Genomic DNA, 17,156 nt, shown 5'->3' with positions numbered 1-17,156 from the left:
TTCCAGGAGTCTGTAGTATTAGTGCTCTGAGAAACTAGGGAACACTAGTATTCTGGGCCATTGTATCTGATTTCAGAAATTGTAATAATTCAAAGATGAGCTGTAGTTTAATCTAAGGGTTTACATACCACTCCCTCACCCTTATTCCTATGATGTAGCTCTTTAGGGCACCAAACCAAAATGTTGGAGGTTTCCTAGTGTCATCTACACTTAGTGAGTTCTAGACTCTAATCACCGTCCACCTGGAAACTGCAAGACTGTCAAAAGTACTCCTCAGGAAATTGAAAGGGAAAGAAAGGACCTTGAAAAACCTGCTCCTCCATCAAAGTAACAAGTACACTGCAAAAATGGTCAAAATCAAACTTCCTGGAATTGGGGATACTAACCGGAGGTTTGCAACAGTTTGAGGAGCATTTACCCAATGAAACCAGCTGACTCTCACAAGCTTTATGGTGTTTTAACTTGCTCTAACTCACATCCTCCTTTCTCTGCAGTAGCTGCAACAAACATCTGTAGCCTCACTACTATGATAATTGTGAAAATAATGTAGCAGTCACCGAAAGGGGCAGAACAGGCATTTAAAGAAATATCTGTCCAGTCAGTAACTGATCACTAAGCTAACCAAGGGGAAAAATTTTCAATGCTACTCATAATCTAGATTACGGAGATTATAGAATCAGGCCAGGAAAACCATCAAACAAAGAATAATAATTCCTGGGAGTGGAGATTTAATTTGAAGAGCTGTCACGTTATATTAAAAATGTCTAGTTTTCAATAAAAGCTTATGAGACACACAAAGAAATAGTAAAATACGGCTCATTCACATAAAAAAGTAGTCAATAGAAACTACCTGAGATAACCCAGTTGATAACTACTGAACAAGGACTTTAAACCAGTATTTTAAATACTGTTCAAAGAACTAAAGAAAACCATATCTAAAGACCTTAAGAATTGGAAATGTCTCACCAAATAGACCATCAATAAAGAAACAAGTTATAACCAAGAACCAAATAGAAATTTTGGAGTTAGAAAGTGTAATAACTAGAATGACAAATCACACTAGAGGGGCTTAACTGCAGATCTGATCAGGCAGAAGAAATAATCCATGAATTAGGAGATAGGTCCCCTGAGATTATCCAGTACAAGAAAGAAGGAAAAAGAAAAAAAAATGAACAGAGCCTCTGAGACAGTAGATGCCATTACACATACCAAATACAAATAACTGGAGTCTCAGTAGGACAGATGAGAGAGAAAGGGTCAAAAAGAAAGCTGAAGAAATAGTGGACCCCAAATTACTAAACTTGGTGAAAAATTTAACTTATCCAAGAAGCCTAAGGAATACAAAGTAGGAAAAACTCAAATTTGATCTGCAACATCAGTAATTCCCTGGGACTTCAGCCTGCTGGCCTCTCTGGAGATTTTGAACTTGCCAGCTTCCATAAATTATGTGAGTCAATTCCTTAAAATAAATAAATCTCTCTCTGCATGCACGAATGCACATGCACACTCACATATACACACACACACTCCTGACTCTGTTTCTTTTTTTAAAAAGATTTTATTTATTTATTTGACAGAGAGAGATCACAAGTAGGCAGAGAGGCAGGCAGAGAGAGAGGAGGAAGCAGGCTCCCCGCTGAGCAGAGAGCCCGATGCGGGGCTCGATCCCAGAACTCCAGGATCATGATCTGAGCCAAAGGCAGAGGCTTTAACCCACTGAGCCACCCAGGCACCCCCTGACTCTGTTTCCTTAGAGAACCCTAATACAGAATTAGCACACAAAAAGAGGAAGAGAATAAATCTATAAGAACAAAGTTTTTATACATTACTGAAATTAATTTGGTATTACTATGAGTAAGATTTTTATAAATTAATATGCAGAAAAAGCATTTGATAAAATCCAACACACTTTCAACATAAAAATGCTCATCACCTGTCAAAAAAAAAAAAAAAAGAGAGAGAGAGAGAAATGCTCATGAAATTAGGAATAGAAGGAAACTGCCTTAACATAAGAAAGCATCTGCCTTCGGCTCAGGTCACGATCCAACGGTCCCGGGTTCGAGCCCCACATGGGGCTCCCTGCTCAGTGGAAGGCTGCTTCTCCCTCTCCCCCATTCCCCCTGCTTGTATTCCCTCTCTCACTGTGTCTCTCTCTGTCAAATAAATAAAAATCTTTTTTTAAAAAAGATTTTTATTTATTTATTTGATAGAGAGAGATCACAAGTAGGCAGAGAGGTAGGCAGAGAGAGAGAGAGAGGGAAGCAGGCTCCCTGCTGAGCAGAGAGCTCGATGTGGGACTCTATTCCAGGACCCTGACATCATGACCTGAGCCGAAGGCAGCGGCTTAACCCACTGAGCCACCCAGGTGCCCCATAAATAAATAAAACCTTAAAAAAAAAAAACCCCGAGAAAGCAAATTTATGGAAAACTCACAGCTAACATATACTTAATAGTGAAAGACTTAAAATTATTCTCCTACAAACATCAGGAATAAAATAGGATGCCTGTTTTCATCGCTGCTATCAGTTTTGTACTGGAAATTCCAACCAGAGTAACTGTGCAAGAAAAAGAAATGACAGACATCCAAATTGGAGGGGTACCTGAGTGGCTGACTCAGTTAGTTAAGCATCTGACTCTTGGTTTGGGCTCAGGTCATGATCTCAGGATCACAGGACAAAGCCTTGCATTGAGCTCATGCTCAGCTCAAAGGCTGCTTGGGATTCTCTCGCTTTACCTCTCCTCCTCCCCTCTGCCTCTCCCCCTGGCTCATGTGAGCATTTTTTCTCTCTGAAACAAACAAACAAACAATCAAATAAAATCTTATAAAAAAAAAAGTAAAGTATCCAAGTTGAAAAGGAAGAAGTATAATTTGTCTATTTGGAGATTCCCTGATTCCATAAATAGAAAATTTCAAGAATTTTTGAAAAAAAGAAAAAGCCCTAAACCTAACAAACTCAAAAAAGTGCTAAGGTTAAAGATTAATACATACAAACCAGTTATGTTTCTGTATACCAGAAATGGACAATTCAAAAATGAAATTAAGGGAACAATTACATTTACAATTGCATCTAAAACAATAAAATCCCTAGGAATAAATTTAATCAAGGAGGTAAAATATTTATATATGGAAACTACAAAATGCTGCTGAAAGCAATTAAAGACGACCTAAAAAAATAGAAAAAATATTCTCCATCTATATATTATAGGACTAAATATTATTAAGATGGCAACACCTGCAAAGCAATCTACAAATCCAATGCAATCTTTATCAAAATTCCAATGGCTTTTTTTTCAGAAATGGAAATTTCATATGAAATCTAAGGGGCCCTGAACAGCTAAAACAATATTCAAAAAAGAAAACAAACGTTGAAGACTCACACTTCCAGATTTCAAAACTAACTATAAAAAGAAATAGTAGGGGCACCTGGGTGGCTCAGTGGGTTAAGCCGCTGCCTTCGGCTCAGGTCATGATCCCAGGTCCTGGGTTCAAGCCCCACATCGGGCTTTCTGCTCGGTGGGGAGCCTGCTTCCTCCTCTCTCTCTGCCTGCCTCTCTGCCTACTTGTGATTTCTCTCTGTCAAATAAATAAATAAAATCTTTAAAATAAATAAATAAATAAATAAAGATTGTATTCCAGAAATTCACATATATTAAAAAAAAAAAAAAAAGAAATAGTAATCAAAACAGTCTTGTACTGACATTAAGAATGACAGACAGGGGCGCCTGGGTGGCTCAGTGGGTTAAAGCCTCTGCCTTCGGCTCAGGTCATGATCCCAAGGTCCTGAGATCGAGCCCCACATCGGGCTCTCTGTTCCGCAGGGAGCCTGCTTCCTCCTCTCTCTCTCTGCCTGCCTCTCTGCCTACTTGTGATCTCTGTCTGTCAAATAAATAAATAAAATCTTTAAAAAAAAAAAAAGAATGACAGACATACATGGACAAAAGAAAAACAGATAAATTGGACTTCATAAAAATTTAAAATTTTTATGCATCAAATTAACATTACCAAGAAAGTGAAAACATTCCACAAAATGGGACAAAATATTTGCAAATCATTTATCAGACAAGCATTCTGTATCCAAAATATGTAAAAAACTTTACAATTCAACAACAAAAAGACAAATAACTGAATTAAGAAGTGGGGAAAAGGGGCACCTGGGTGGCTCAGTAAGTTAAGCTTCTGCTTTGGCTTGGGTCATCATCCCGGGGTCCTGGGATTGAGCCCAGAATCGGGCTCCCTGCTCAGCAGGGAGTCTGCTTCTCCCTCTCCCTCTGTCCCTCACCCCACTCAGGCTCTCTGTCTCTCTCTCAAATAAATAAATTCTTTTAAAAATGGGGAAAAGGGCGCCTGGGTGGCTCAGTGGGTTAAGCCTCTGCCTTCAGCTCAGGTCATGATCTCAGGGTCCTGGGATCGAGGCCCGCATCGGGCTCTCTGCTCAGCGGGGAGCCTGCTTTCTCCTCTCTCTCTCTATGCCTGCCTCTCAGCATCCTTGTGATCTCTCTCTCTCTGTTTCAAATAAATAAATAAAATCTTTAAAAAAAAATAAAATAAAATAAAATAAATAAAAAATGGGGAAAAGATCTGAAAGGACTTCTTCAAAGAAGATATACAAATAGACAATAAGCACATGAAAAAGATGTTTGACATCGTTATTAAGGAAATGCAAGTTAAAATCACAATGAGATACCACTTCACAGTGGCTACAATTAAAAATGGAAAACAAAGTCTTGGCAAGGATTGGGGAAATTGGAAACTCTGTACATTGCTGGCAGGAATGAGAATGGTGTGGCCACTGTGGAAAACAATTTGCTGGTTCCTCAAAAAGTTAAACACAGAATTACCTTATGGTCCATCAATTTCACTCCTAGGTATATACCCAAAAGAAATGCAAAGAGGTACTCAAACGGATACATATATAAGCATATTTACAGCAGTATTCACAATAACAAAAGGTAGAACAAGTCCGAATGTCCATCAATAATGGATGGATTAACCAATTGCAGAATACACACACAATGGATATCATTCATCCATAAAAAAGAACAAAGTAGTGATATATACTACAACTTGCATGAGCCCTAAAAACATGCTCAACAAAAAAAGCCACACATAAAAGGTCACATATTTTATGATTATTTCTACAAAATGTATCCAAAATCAGTAAATCCATAGGGACAGAAAAGCAGAGTAAACATTACCAGTAAATAGAGTAAATGGGGAATAATTACCTCCCTCCCAAATCAAAAAGACGTCGGACCTGGCAAGTAGATATTTTGCTGTGCTTGCTTGAGGTGAAACCTGGGTCCATGAAATGAATGGACACTGGAAGACTGCAACAATGCAGAAATGGATTGAATCGACATTTCTCTTGCACACTCTGAAGTGCAAAATGCCACCAAGAATTGTTCTGGCTGATAAGAGGAGATAACAGAGAATGCAGATGGCTCTGGGATAGATTCCCTGAAGGGAAGGCCCTGCACATAGGTGGCAAGTTAGACTATCCTGGTAGCTCCAGGAGGCAAGAAATACTTTCTGACATAAACAGACATCTATTGTGGACTGGGCTATGCATACCTCCTGGTAGATATAAATGCTCAAAATACTAAAAAAAAAGATCTACAACAAAACATACTGTATCAATTTGGACTGACAACTCACATTTCCTCAGATCGAAGAACACATTTTCATCTTCAGAGTAACAGTTTGATAGCGAACAGAATGAACAACTGAAACTTTTTTTTTTTTTTTTTTTTTTGGTCTAAAATGCAGAGAATAAAGGCATGAGGGTTGACTTGCAAGATTTCATGAGTATGTACAGACACTCAACATGAACGGGACCCAGAGGATGTCTCTCCCTTTCTCTGGGCGATCCAGAGAAGAGAGGGTGGAGAAAGATGCTGCTATAACAACATTTTTTGTTTTCCTCACATGACCTCAACACTTTTTTTCCTACTGGTTCTCAGACCAGAACTGCAATTGCAGATGCCCAAACTGGGATAAATGGTATATCCGTTCTCTAGGGCTGCATAACAAAGTATACCAACTGAGTGGCTTCAACAACAGGTATTGTTTCACAGGGGTGGAGGCTAGAAGTATGAGATCGGGGTGTTGGCAGGGTTGGTTCCTTCTGAGGGGTATGAGGGACAATCTGTTCCATGACTCCTTCCTAGCCTCTGGTGGCCGCAGGTGTTCCTTGGCTTCTAGACGGCGATCTCCCTGTGTCCTCACGTCATCTTTCCTCTACGTGTATCTGCCCCTGCGTTCAAATCTCCTCTTTTCATAAGGACACAGTCATATTAGATTAGGGCACACTCTAATGACCTCATCTTAACTCCATCATCCACAAAGGCCCTATTTCCAAATACAGTCACATTCACTAGTACTATGTGTTAGAATGTCAGTAACTTGTGTGTGTGTCGGGGGAGGGTATAATTCAACCTATAACAATCTCTAAGCAAAAAACTGTAACTATACTTTTAAACCATTATGATGAAATTCCTAAGGGTCTGATGGGGTAGATCAGGCTTTCACCCCTCTAACAAAATTGAGGTTCACAGGAAATGCAGCTAAACTGCCTAGTGGTCAAGAGAGCTCACTAATTCTGTACCTGTGTAGCCCTTCCTATATGAATGGGAGTGGACTGAGGGGGAAAGCACCTACCACGCTAGAATTGCTATCAGCAACCTATACCAGCACAGGGGCCAAACCTAACATTCCTTCCAAAGGAAGAAAAGTTAAGGTATAAATGGAAAGAAGGAAGAATGGTAGCTGAGGATAAAGGAATGTTATGCAATGAAGGAAATCCAGTATTACATTCATTGGTATCTCAAAACAGGCCTAGAACAAGAAATAATATTGCCTGTAGCTTAAGTGTACCACATGCCTGAAAAAGTAGAGCCACGTTGTTGAGACTGTTCTTGCTTTTAGAACCTGACAATGTCAAATGAAAGCCTGCAAACTTAAGTGGCATAGTTCTGGGAGATCTTTTGGTCATGTAATATGACAGTGAACCGGAATAATTACTCATGCCTGAGTGGAGCTGTAGTAATGCCTCAGTATCTTCTGATTCATATTTCAGGTTGTATTTACTACCATACTACAATGTGATGGGGCACTAACCTTGTTAGTTAAGAATCAGTTCTATTGGGGCGCCTGGGTGGCTCAGTGGGTTAAAGCCTCTGCCTTCGGCTCAGGTCATGATCCCAGGGTCCTGGGATCGAGCCCCGCATCGGGCTGTCTGCTCTGCAGGGAGCCTGCTTCCTCCTCTCTCTCTGCCTGCCTCTCTGCCTACTTGTGATCTCTGTCTGTCAAATAAATAAATAAATAAAAATCTTAAAAAAAAAAAAAAGAATCAGTTCTATTACTTAAACAAGTATTATAATAATACTGATGTTGATAGTCAAGTATATTTGGAAACTGGGGTAATGCTTCTTCAGGATATAATACTGATGCAAGAATGAATGGCCTGAGAAAGAACTGGATTAGTTAACCACCAGCTAAATTGTATGCTCAAGAGTTCTGCACAAATTTAGTGGAAGGAATAAACAGTGTCAAATCGAGGGGGAAAATGTAACTAAATTAGTATAAACAAATGAAAATGTATGTAACAGTTTTATAGGCAGATCCATTATTTAACTCTATCCCATCCCCACACTGCCTCCTCCAAATATTAGGCATATTCATACTGAGACTACTGGACAAATGAAATGCAGTGAAAGTGATACTGCATGACTTTCCAGGGTATGGTATAAAAGCAACGTGATTTCCACCTGGCTCTAGTTTCTTGGAATACTCACACCTTGAACTGTGTCCCACCATGCTGTGAGGAAGCCCAAACTAACTCATGTGGAAAGACCACATGAGGAGCACCTGGATGGCTCAGTCGTTAAGCGTCTGCCTTCAGCTCAGGTCATGATCTCAGGGTCCTGGAACTGAGCCCCACATTATTGGGCTCCCTGCTCAGAAGGAGACCTGCTTCTCCCTCTCCCACTTCCCCTGCTTGTGTTCCCTTTCTCACTGTGTCTCTCTCAGTCAAATAAATAAAATCACAAAAAAAAAAAAAGAAAGAAAAGAAAAGAAAAAAGAAAGACCATATGAAGAGTCACCAGAGCCGACTGCACCCTGCGCAACTTCTTGACTTCAGAATCATAAATGCTCACTGCATGTCACTAAGTTTTAGGGTAAATTTGTTACATGGCCATCAATAACCAAGCAGTGCTCAAGTAATTCACAGCCCAGAGAAAGATAAATAAGGATACAATGAACTAATATAAGGCAAAATGTAATAGCCACTACATAGAAGTAAACAAGGAGACTTGGAAAAAATAAGCAAAGGAAAAAGGGGCCTTGGAAGAGGAAGGAACATAAAGAAATAAGTCTAAGGTATGGAGCACTGGGCGGCGGGGGCGGGGGGTGCAGAAAAGGCTTCAAAGAAGGAATCTTTGAAAATCTAGCACCTAACAGAAGACCTTGAAGGGAAATAGTGCAAACAACAAGAAAAAGGAAGGTGTGGTAGGACTTGGTGACAAGGTAGTATATATATAGGTCTCCTTAGAGACAAAATTCAACTTTTTTTTTTTTACGTGATCACAAATCGTGATAGAATCGTGAAAGAATATTAAACTATTTGAAGGACAGTGTAGGAAAGAGTCTAAAAAGAAACAAGTTGGCGTTCTATTGACTGTGATCATATGAAATAATTAAATTTCTTGCTGTTACTCTCCATGCAAAGGGCTAACTCTGACCCTAAGACATGAAAACCACTTATCAGCACTTCCTTTGATGTACTGGCCAAGGTAAAACCCAGTACTTTGCTTGCTCATTGTGCCAGACCCAATATCAGTTTAATGACAGCAATTCTCCACAGTTATCATTCCTGGGAGTTCTAGGGGTGATTTACAGGGAGGCATTTGTCTTGAACCGAAATGAAAAGTACCTAGTAATAGCCATAAAAAGCTGAGTAAATTCATAAGCTGAAATTTACCCCCACTTTCCTGATAAGGGCATGAAGATTATGTCTACAGACATCAAGTTGACCAACTGGGAATAATCATTACTTACCAAACAAAATCAAAGTATTTATCTCTTGTACAAGTAGAAGCCTGAAAGCAGTCCCTTCGAGATGCCTTTGCCAATTGCCAAAGTTGCCAATGACTAACTTTTCCGTCTGTTTAGGAGATACCTTCAATTTGGGACCCCTCCCACTAAGTCAGACTTCCTCTTAAAGTGGTCAGATAGGCAGTCCTTAAAAACCCCAAACTTTATAAAATTTCTGTTCTGGGACACCTGAGTGGCTCAGTCAGTAAGCGTCTACCTTCAGCTCAGGTCATGACCCCAGGGTCCTACTCCGCGGGGAGGCCTGCTTCTCTCACTCCCCACCACTCCCCTGCTTGTGCTCACTCTCCCTGTCAAATAAATAAATCATCAAAAAAATAAATAAAATAAAATTTCTGCTCTCCTCACCTCATAAAACTTTTTTAAGGAGCCCACCAGGCACAGCTTCAGGCTATCCACAATCTCCTGATGAGGCATCTGGAATACCACTCGCGAATACCATTTTGTGAGAGTGCTGGGAAGAGGCAGTAAGAGAGAGACAGATGAACACACACTCGCAGAGGAAGGCCCACAATCTGAATGTCAGTACACACAGGCTCCTCTATGCACCGATACAAATACCTAGTAAATGCATTTGTGTTACAGGTAAAAACACGTGGCAATACAGGGAAAAATATATGCCACATATAGAATGTAAAAATATAGACATAATTGTGATATTTGCTACAAAACCACTTCCAGCTGAAAAAATTTAACCACCTAGATAACCACCAACAGAAGACTAAATAGTGCTCTAGCATACAATAAATTCCATGCAGCAGTTAAGAAGAATTGGTTGAGATTTATTTGTATGGACATGACGAAATGTCAGCAATATATAATTTAAGTACATAAAACAAGCTAAGGAATAGTATACACAATAATATGCCATTTTGTATACATATATACACCACCTATATGTGTTACTAGGTGCATAAATGAGATCTAGAAGTATATATACATCAAAATTTTGGGTGATAGTTACTAAAAGATGGCCCATAAGTTACTTTCACTTTCTAAATTCTGTAGTTATCTGCATGAGCATGCCTTGTTTTACAATCAGAACAAAAAAATTCCTCATTCCTGGGGGAAAAATCCACTAAGACACAGCCCGCATTTTGAAAACGATTACACCACAGCCGGGGAACAAACTTACAGATCTGACAAGTCTGGTAAATAGACTAGATAAACTACTAGGAAGATAAAGGAGGAAAAAGTTAAGTATACTTTCGTAAAGTATACTTTTATTGTAATACAAAATATTAGAAAGCATTCCCTGGATTTATAGTAAGACTGGCATCAAAATGAGGTAACCGAACAAAATGGCACTATAAGTAGTACTTACAGATTGATGCTTGCAACGAAGCCAACCACAGATCGCATGCCTCGGCTAGGATCATGGTAAACATCCATCCCAATCACCATTATTGTTTCTGGGTTAGAAAACAAAAAACAGACCCCAAACAACAAGCAATCCATCACCCCATCTTTTTGTTATCTGTACCCCCAAAAGCAACATATGAAAATAAGTTCTGGGAAAGGAAGAGAAAGACTGACATCAACTTGACATCTTTTTAAACACTATGAACGAGTCAGAGATCTAGAACAGGATCAGCACACTTCTTCTGTAAAGGACTAAAGAGTAAATACCGTTGGGCTCTGTGAGCCACACAGTCTCTGCAGGAACTCTCCAGTTCCATCTGTCGTTACAGTACGAGAGCAGCCGTAGCTAGTCTATAAAGAAGTATGGTTGTATTCCAATAACACTGCACTTAATAGACACTGAAAATGGATTTTCAAATACTTTTCATGTGTCAGGAAATATCAGTCTTATTTTTATTGGTTTCAACTGTTTAGATTTATAAAAACCATTCTCAGCCTGTGGGCTATACCAAATCAGGCTATGAACCGCTTAGACTACTAAGCATGGAGAATAAGATAACTCTCTGAGGAAAACAACTAGGTAGGAGTCTCTGGAGAGCTAAATTGAATGAAGACACATCTCAGCATCACTCACCAGAGGAATATCCACTCCCCAGAGCTCACCACCCAATTTACAATTAATCTGAAGTAAAATTTTCTGCGCCACACTCCGAAGCCTGGTTGGCTGACCAATGGTTCGGACATTGATGACCTATAACAAAGGGGTGTGGGGAAAGAGGACACTATCATCTTGTCAGACGATGTAAACAGGCCTAAAGTAAACACTACATTTGTTTAGGAAACGCCAGTTAGCAGATAACACACTTTGACCAGTTCTAATTCTAGGATTTCTAGGCAGGCATTGCACTCACACATACACACTCCCCACAAACACAAAACAAAACAGAACAATAAACAACTAAAAAACAAAAACTTTCAAAAGAATCTCATACAGGATAATTTTTTTTAAACCTACTAAGGAAAAACAGCTTTCCCCTTTCAGAGGGAAGCCTATACTCTCAGAACCCAGTCATGTGAAACCACCCAGCAGCTCACCCACTGAACCAGCAAGAGTAACTCATTTGGGAACAGGAAGGCAGCATTTACAAAGAGCATCTGCTTTTAACCAGGTTACTCTAATAAGGGGAATGTTCCACCAGACAGCATACACACGTGGCTTCTAATAGTTACTTCAGTCTTTTTGAACACCTGTATCCCTCTTTTCAAAGCCTCAAGAGAGGCTAGAGTTTCCATCTGTGCCTCCTGCCCAGCTCCCACTCACCTGTGAGGGCACAGGAGCCTGCACACAGCACAGCTTTTTAATGGCCCCATAGAGATCGTCACGTGTGCCCATAATGATGCAAACAACCATCTGTATCTTCCCCTTGAGGAGATAAAGTACATAAGTCAGGCATTGAAACTCTCAGGGCACCTTGATGGGGCTCCAGCTGGGGGCAGTCTAAGAGCCTGCAAAGTCGTGGGACCTTTAAGGAGGAAGAGGACTGAAACAAAGACGGGAGACATTCCAACCCCAAACAGGTCTTTGAACCTTTGCTGGGTTCAGGGCTTCTTTGCACAGATATGGAATATGATACCATAGATTATCTAGAGCTGGTCCTGACCAACTGACGTCTTTCTTAGGACACTTAAGATGCCTGGAAAAGGCAGGCTTGAAAATTTGCAAGGGTTACTTAGTTGCTGCTTTCAATTCCCTATAATGCTTTTTTTTACCATTCTCTTCAGTAAACTAACCACCTTATTACATTCATACCACATACCACATGAGGAAACATGGAGTACAATACCACAAGAAACTATTAGGAGCCGAACACAAAAAAAATGAAGCTACAGCCAATCCGTAAGTGGCTCTTCCTTACTCTCTGGTTACAAGACAGAATAGTATGGCCAGCAGAGTAGCTCATACAAGCATCCTTGACCCCTTACTGTTTCATAAGAGTTCCAACACCAGAGGGGCGCCTGGGTGGCTCAGTCGTTAAGTGTCTGCCTTTGGCTCAGGTCAGGATCCCAGGATCCTGGGTTTGAGCCCCACATCGGGCTCCCTGTTCATTGGGAAGCCTGCTTTTCCCTCTCCCACTCCCTCTCCTTATATTCCCTCTCTTGCTGTCTCTCTCTGTCAAATAAATGAATAAAATCTTTAAAAAAAAAGAGTTCCAACATTGGAAACACAGGACCTTTCAAAGTCTGAATAAAGAAAAGTGAAATGAAGGTGCTAATCCTTTATGCCAGAAAGAGCTACTAATGGCAAATCAATAGTATATTATTCCAAATCAAGATTAGTGTTAGATTAAGACCTCTCTGAGGGACGCCTGGGTGGCTCAGTCCGTTAAGTGCTTGCCTTTGGCTCGAGTTATGATCCCAGAGTTCTGGGATCAAGTTCCACATCCAGTTCCTTGCTCAGTGGGGAGCCTGCTTCTCCCTCTGCATGCCTCTCCCCTTGCTTGTGCTTGCACGCACGTGCTCTCTCTATGACAAATAAATAAGCAAAATCTTAAAAAAAAAAAAAGAGACCTCTCTAAGAACACATTCTAGTAATCACATCAAAGAACTTCAAAAGTCACAGAGAACACAGGCTGCACACTGGGAGCCTATGGGTTGGACCTACCAAACATGTAGCTTTTTAGTCCCTACAGTGATTTACATGTGTTGTTTTTATTAACACTTTTTACATTTTATTATTATTATTTAAGATTTATTTATTCGTTTGACAGAGAGAGACACTGCGAGAGAGGGAACACAAGCAGGGGGAGTGGGAAAGGGAGAAGCAGGCTTCCCGCTGAGCAGAAAGCCTGATGTGGGGCTCAATCCCAGGACTCTGGGATCACAATCTGAGCTGAAGGCAGACGGTCATCGACTGAGTCACCCATGTGCCCCTATCATTTTTTTTTTAAGTAGGCTCCATGCCCAGTGTGGGGCCTGAACTCATGACCCTGAGATCAAGAGTCACATGCTCTCCTGACTGAGCCAGCCAGGTGCATCCCTCCCTTTTTAAACTAACATTTAAACATAAGGAGGGGCACATACACACAAATCCAGATTTTCTTGCTTCTACTGAAAAAGGAGTAAATTAAAAATTAATTTGATAATGCTATGCTTTTATAAGCAGTCATAGGATTTACTCTCTTTAGTTCACTACAATCAACTCCCAGCTAAATTCACTTGCATTATTCACCTGGCTCCCGCAGACATCTGAGTTTGAGACCCCTAATAAATAATACAACAGCATGCCCTGAAGACAACAGAGACAAGACCAATTATGAGTTAAGTTTGGTAAATGTGATGAATGAACATCATATCCATGCTGCATGAAAACTGATAGCAGTATACTCTCCTAAAGAGAACGTGGCAAGTGGTGTGATGGGGGAGCTGAGGTCGTATACAGGGTTATTCTTTTGAAAGCAGAACAGAATTATCAATGATCAGGCGTAGGGGGAGGCCACACCAGACTACAAGCGTGGGAAACCAGGAAGAAATTACAAAGAGAGACAGAACACAAGGGTGCTGCTCTGAGTGATAACTAGAGCGGGGAGGGCAGGGATAAGAGAGATCCCAAGACAATCTCATTCCAGTACTGCTCTCCCGTGAATGGACTCTTCCAGTCAAAGGCTAATTACTTTTGTTGAGGCCCCTCCTTAAGCTTCTTCCTCTGTTTCATCTACAAACAGGGAAGAACTGCAGGCCTGAACTACAGAGTATACGAGTGCTGAGACCTGCTCAGCTTCAGTGGTCCTGATCAGCTGTCAGGACTGAGCTGATGGGCCAGGTGCCAAGTTCATTGCCAGAACAATTCAAATCTTAAGCCAGACCAGACTGTGACAGCTAAATACTGAATCGTGCAAAATGGCACTGGGCCCAAAAAGTTGCTTTCTGAGCACAACATGTTCTATATAGATAACGAACTAAAGTTAAGTCAGCTAATCGGTCTATTATGTGAAAAAAGAACACAAGAGTGAGGCTGCCAACATAGAATGAGAGCGGCAGAATTAACCAAAGGGCATAATTATTTTATTTTATTTTATTTTATATTATAATATAAATATATTATATATATATTATATATTATATATATATTATAATATATTTATATTATAATATTTATATTATTTCATGTGTACATGAGTAACAAACTGGTTTCTGGGCATCAAAAACAGTAGACTGACAACCAAGATCATTTAAAATCAAGTGTTCAAGTATTTTAAAACAGGCATTCTATAAATATACTCAAATTAATTTATTACCTCAACTCCTAGCATGGATTGAATGGTTCTGACATAGGTTTCTATTCGATCATCCTTTAGTTCAACCCAGGCCGGTGGGCTCATGCGCATACCAATGGGGCCAGCTATCTTCTCCAACATGTTAACCAGTTCTCGGGCCTGATCCATTGCTCTCTTTGGGTAAAACAGTGCCCAGAAATGCATGGGGACCTAGGAATAACCACAAGCTATTTTTAGTACTTCTCATAACTTAGACACTCCAGAGTCACACCCAGGAGGTATTATTCTAGAGAATAAATCACTTTTAACTCTCTCTGCTTGAATCTTTTCTGATCTAAGTCCTGTAACTAACACAGATGTATACAATTAAGTAAACTGGGGACTACTTTCACAGTGGAGTAGTATGCAGCAATGAGAATGAAAGACTACAACTATATCTAACAATATGGATGAAACCCACCAATCAAGGCTGAAGAAATTAAGCCAGACATAAAAGAATATATACTGTATGGTTTCACGTATACATCAAGTACAAAAAGCAACTGAAATGAATCTATGCTGTTGGATAGTGACTCCTCATATCGTTTTTAAGGTTGAGAGGTAGATAGTAACAAGGAGCATGAGGGATGGCTTCTGGGTGATTGGTAAAGTTCTCTTTCTTAACCCTTGCTGTGGATTCCATAGGTTTATGAACCTTTGAAAATTCCTCAAACTTACACTTGTAAATATACTTTTTCTTTAAACATTTCAATAAAAAGTTTTAGAAACAGATGTGTGTACTTTACACATGGCCCAAAAACATTTAAAAATAAATATACCATTTTGTTCTTTAGTTCCCTTGGTGGGGGCTGTTTTAATTACACTTCTTTCATGGATAAAAACATCCTTCCCCAGGGAAAAGTGGGGGAAAATAAAGGAACATAAAAGGGAGAATGGGTAATAGGCTGGCACTGTATGAGTTACCATAGCAATCTATTTCCTTTTCCTAATTCTATAGCCAACCAAAGTGCTTACCTCTAACAATTCATCAATTTGCTCTATTTGAAGGACCCATTTAGTAGATAATGCAGGATAGGAATTCAGATGGTACTCTCCCTCCAAAAGAAGACACTGAATCCTTCCTGCTTCCTAATTTCCATACTTATAGGAATACTGGTCCTCTCTTCACCACCTCAAAAGTCACTTACAGTCAAGATGGAAAGGTCCCTGGTTACTTCCTTAATCCAGTTTAGTTCCTGAGATGTGATAAATGAAGTATTTCTTAAGTTAATTCTTTCCATTGGGAGAACACGTCCTTCGATCTAAATACAAAAAAAAGTACCCATGACATGAGCCATCTGCAAACACTATTTAAGGAAAGAACAACGATACTGTTCTCTCTTGGGCCAACTCCACTATGTAAACCTGTCCAGGTTATAACCTCTGAGAATGGCACAAAAATGAAACTGTAGCAGCGAGTCTAGGCTAATAAAACCTTGGACAAATACAGGTAAAATTTTTATAGGCATGGCTCTTTAATTATTGAAGCTTCCAACATGGTCTCCCAAGAAAGGGATTAGAAAGCACTGCCTCTTTAGAAGTAGAGAATGCATGTAAAATAACTGCATTTCAAGATAAATACTAAAATAATTTTTATTTATTTATTTGACAGAGAGAGATCACAAGTAGACGGAGAGGCAGGCAGAGAGAGAGAGAGAGGGAAGCAGGCTTCTTGCTGAGCAGAGAGCCCGATGTGGGACTCGATCCCAGGACCCTAGATCATGACCTGAGCCGAAGGCAGCGGCTTAACCCACTGAGCCACCCAGGCGCCCCATTACTAAAATGATTTTTAAAAATATTTTAAGGGACAAACTGAAAGTAGAAAATTAAAAGTAAAATTTCTTAATAAGGCTGAACATAAACTATTACACTTTAAAATGAAAAAACAGGGAGGAAAATGCATAAATATAATGAAAGAACAAATTACCATTAGGAATAAGTCAATCAAATCTAAATACCCCAAAATAGGAAAATAATTAAGTTGATATAACAACATGATGGACTATTTTGCAATCATTAAAACCAGTTTCCATCTAATATGATACTGTTTTTACAAAAAATAAATAGTAATATATGCATCAATAAAAACCGAATGAGTCTATATTTAGTGGTGATTATCTCTGCGGATATGTAATTATAGAGGATTTTTACTTTCTATGATCTCTACCATTTGTTTATTAAAATTAACAAATACTGGGGCTCCTGGGTGTCTCAGTTGGTTAAACACCTAACTTTTGATTTTGGTTCAGGTCATGATCTCGGGGTTATGAGATGGAGTCCCATGTCAGGTTCCATGTTCAGCGAGCAGTCTACTTGAAATTCTTTCCTTCTCCCTTCTGCCTCCCACTGCCCCCCGCCCGCCTCTTGCA

At 39.8% G+C, this 17,156-nt stretch overlaps 1 protein-coding gene across 1 annotated transcript in view; it reads right to left on the bottom strand.

The window, feature by feature from the left end:
- PIWIL2 (piwi like RNA-mediated gene silencing 2) overlaps positions 1-17,156 on the bottom strand; it is a 77,759-nt gene that overhangs the window by 32,593 nt on the left and 28,010 nt on the right. The window contains exons 15-20 of the mRNA XM_047717323.1: positions 15,936-16,049; positions 14,770-14,958; positions 11,796-11,897; positions 11,105-11,225; positions 10,437-10,524; positions 9,461-9,566 (exon numbers count right to left, since the gene is read on the bottom strand). Of these exons, the coding sequence (XP_047573279.1) occupies positions 9,461-9,566; positions 10,437-10,524; positions 11,105-11,225; positions 11,796-11,897; positions 14,770-14,958; positions 15,936-16,049 (720 nt within the window). The remainder of the gene's footprint in view (positions 1-9,460; positions 9,567-10,436; positions 10,525-11,104; positions 11,226-11,795; positions 11,898-14,769; positions 14,959-15,935; positions 16,050-17,156) is intronic.

This window comes from Lutra lutra, chromosome 2 (assembly GCF_902655055.1).
Source record: "Lutra lutra chromosome 2, mLutLut1.2, whole genome shotgun sequence".
NCBI lineage: Eukaryota > Metazoa > Chordata > Mammalia > Carnivora > Mustelidae > Lutra > Lutra lutra.
This window is presented reverse-complemented; position numbering and strand designations above follow the sequence as displayed.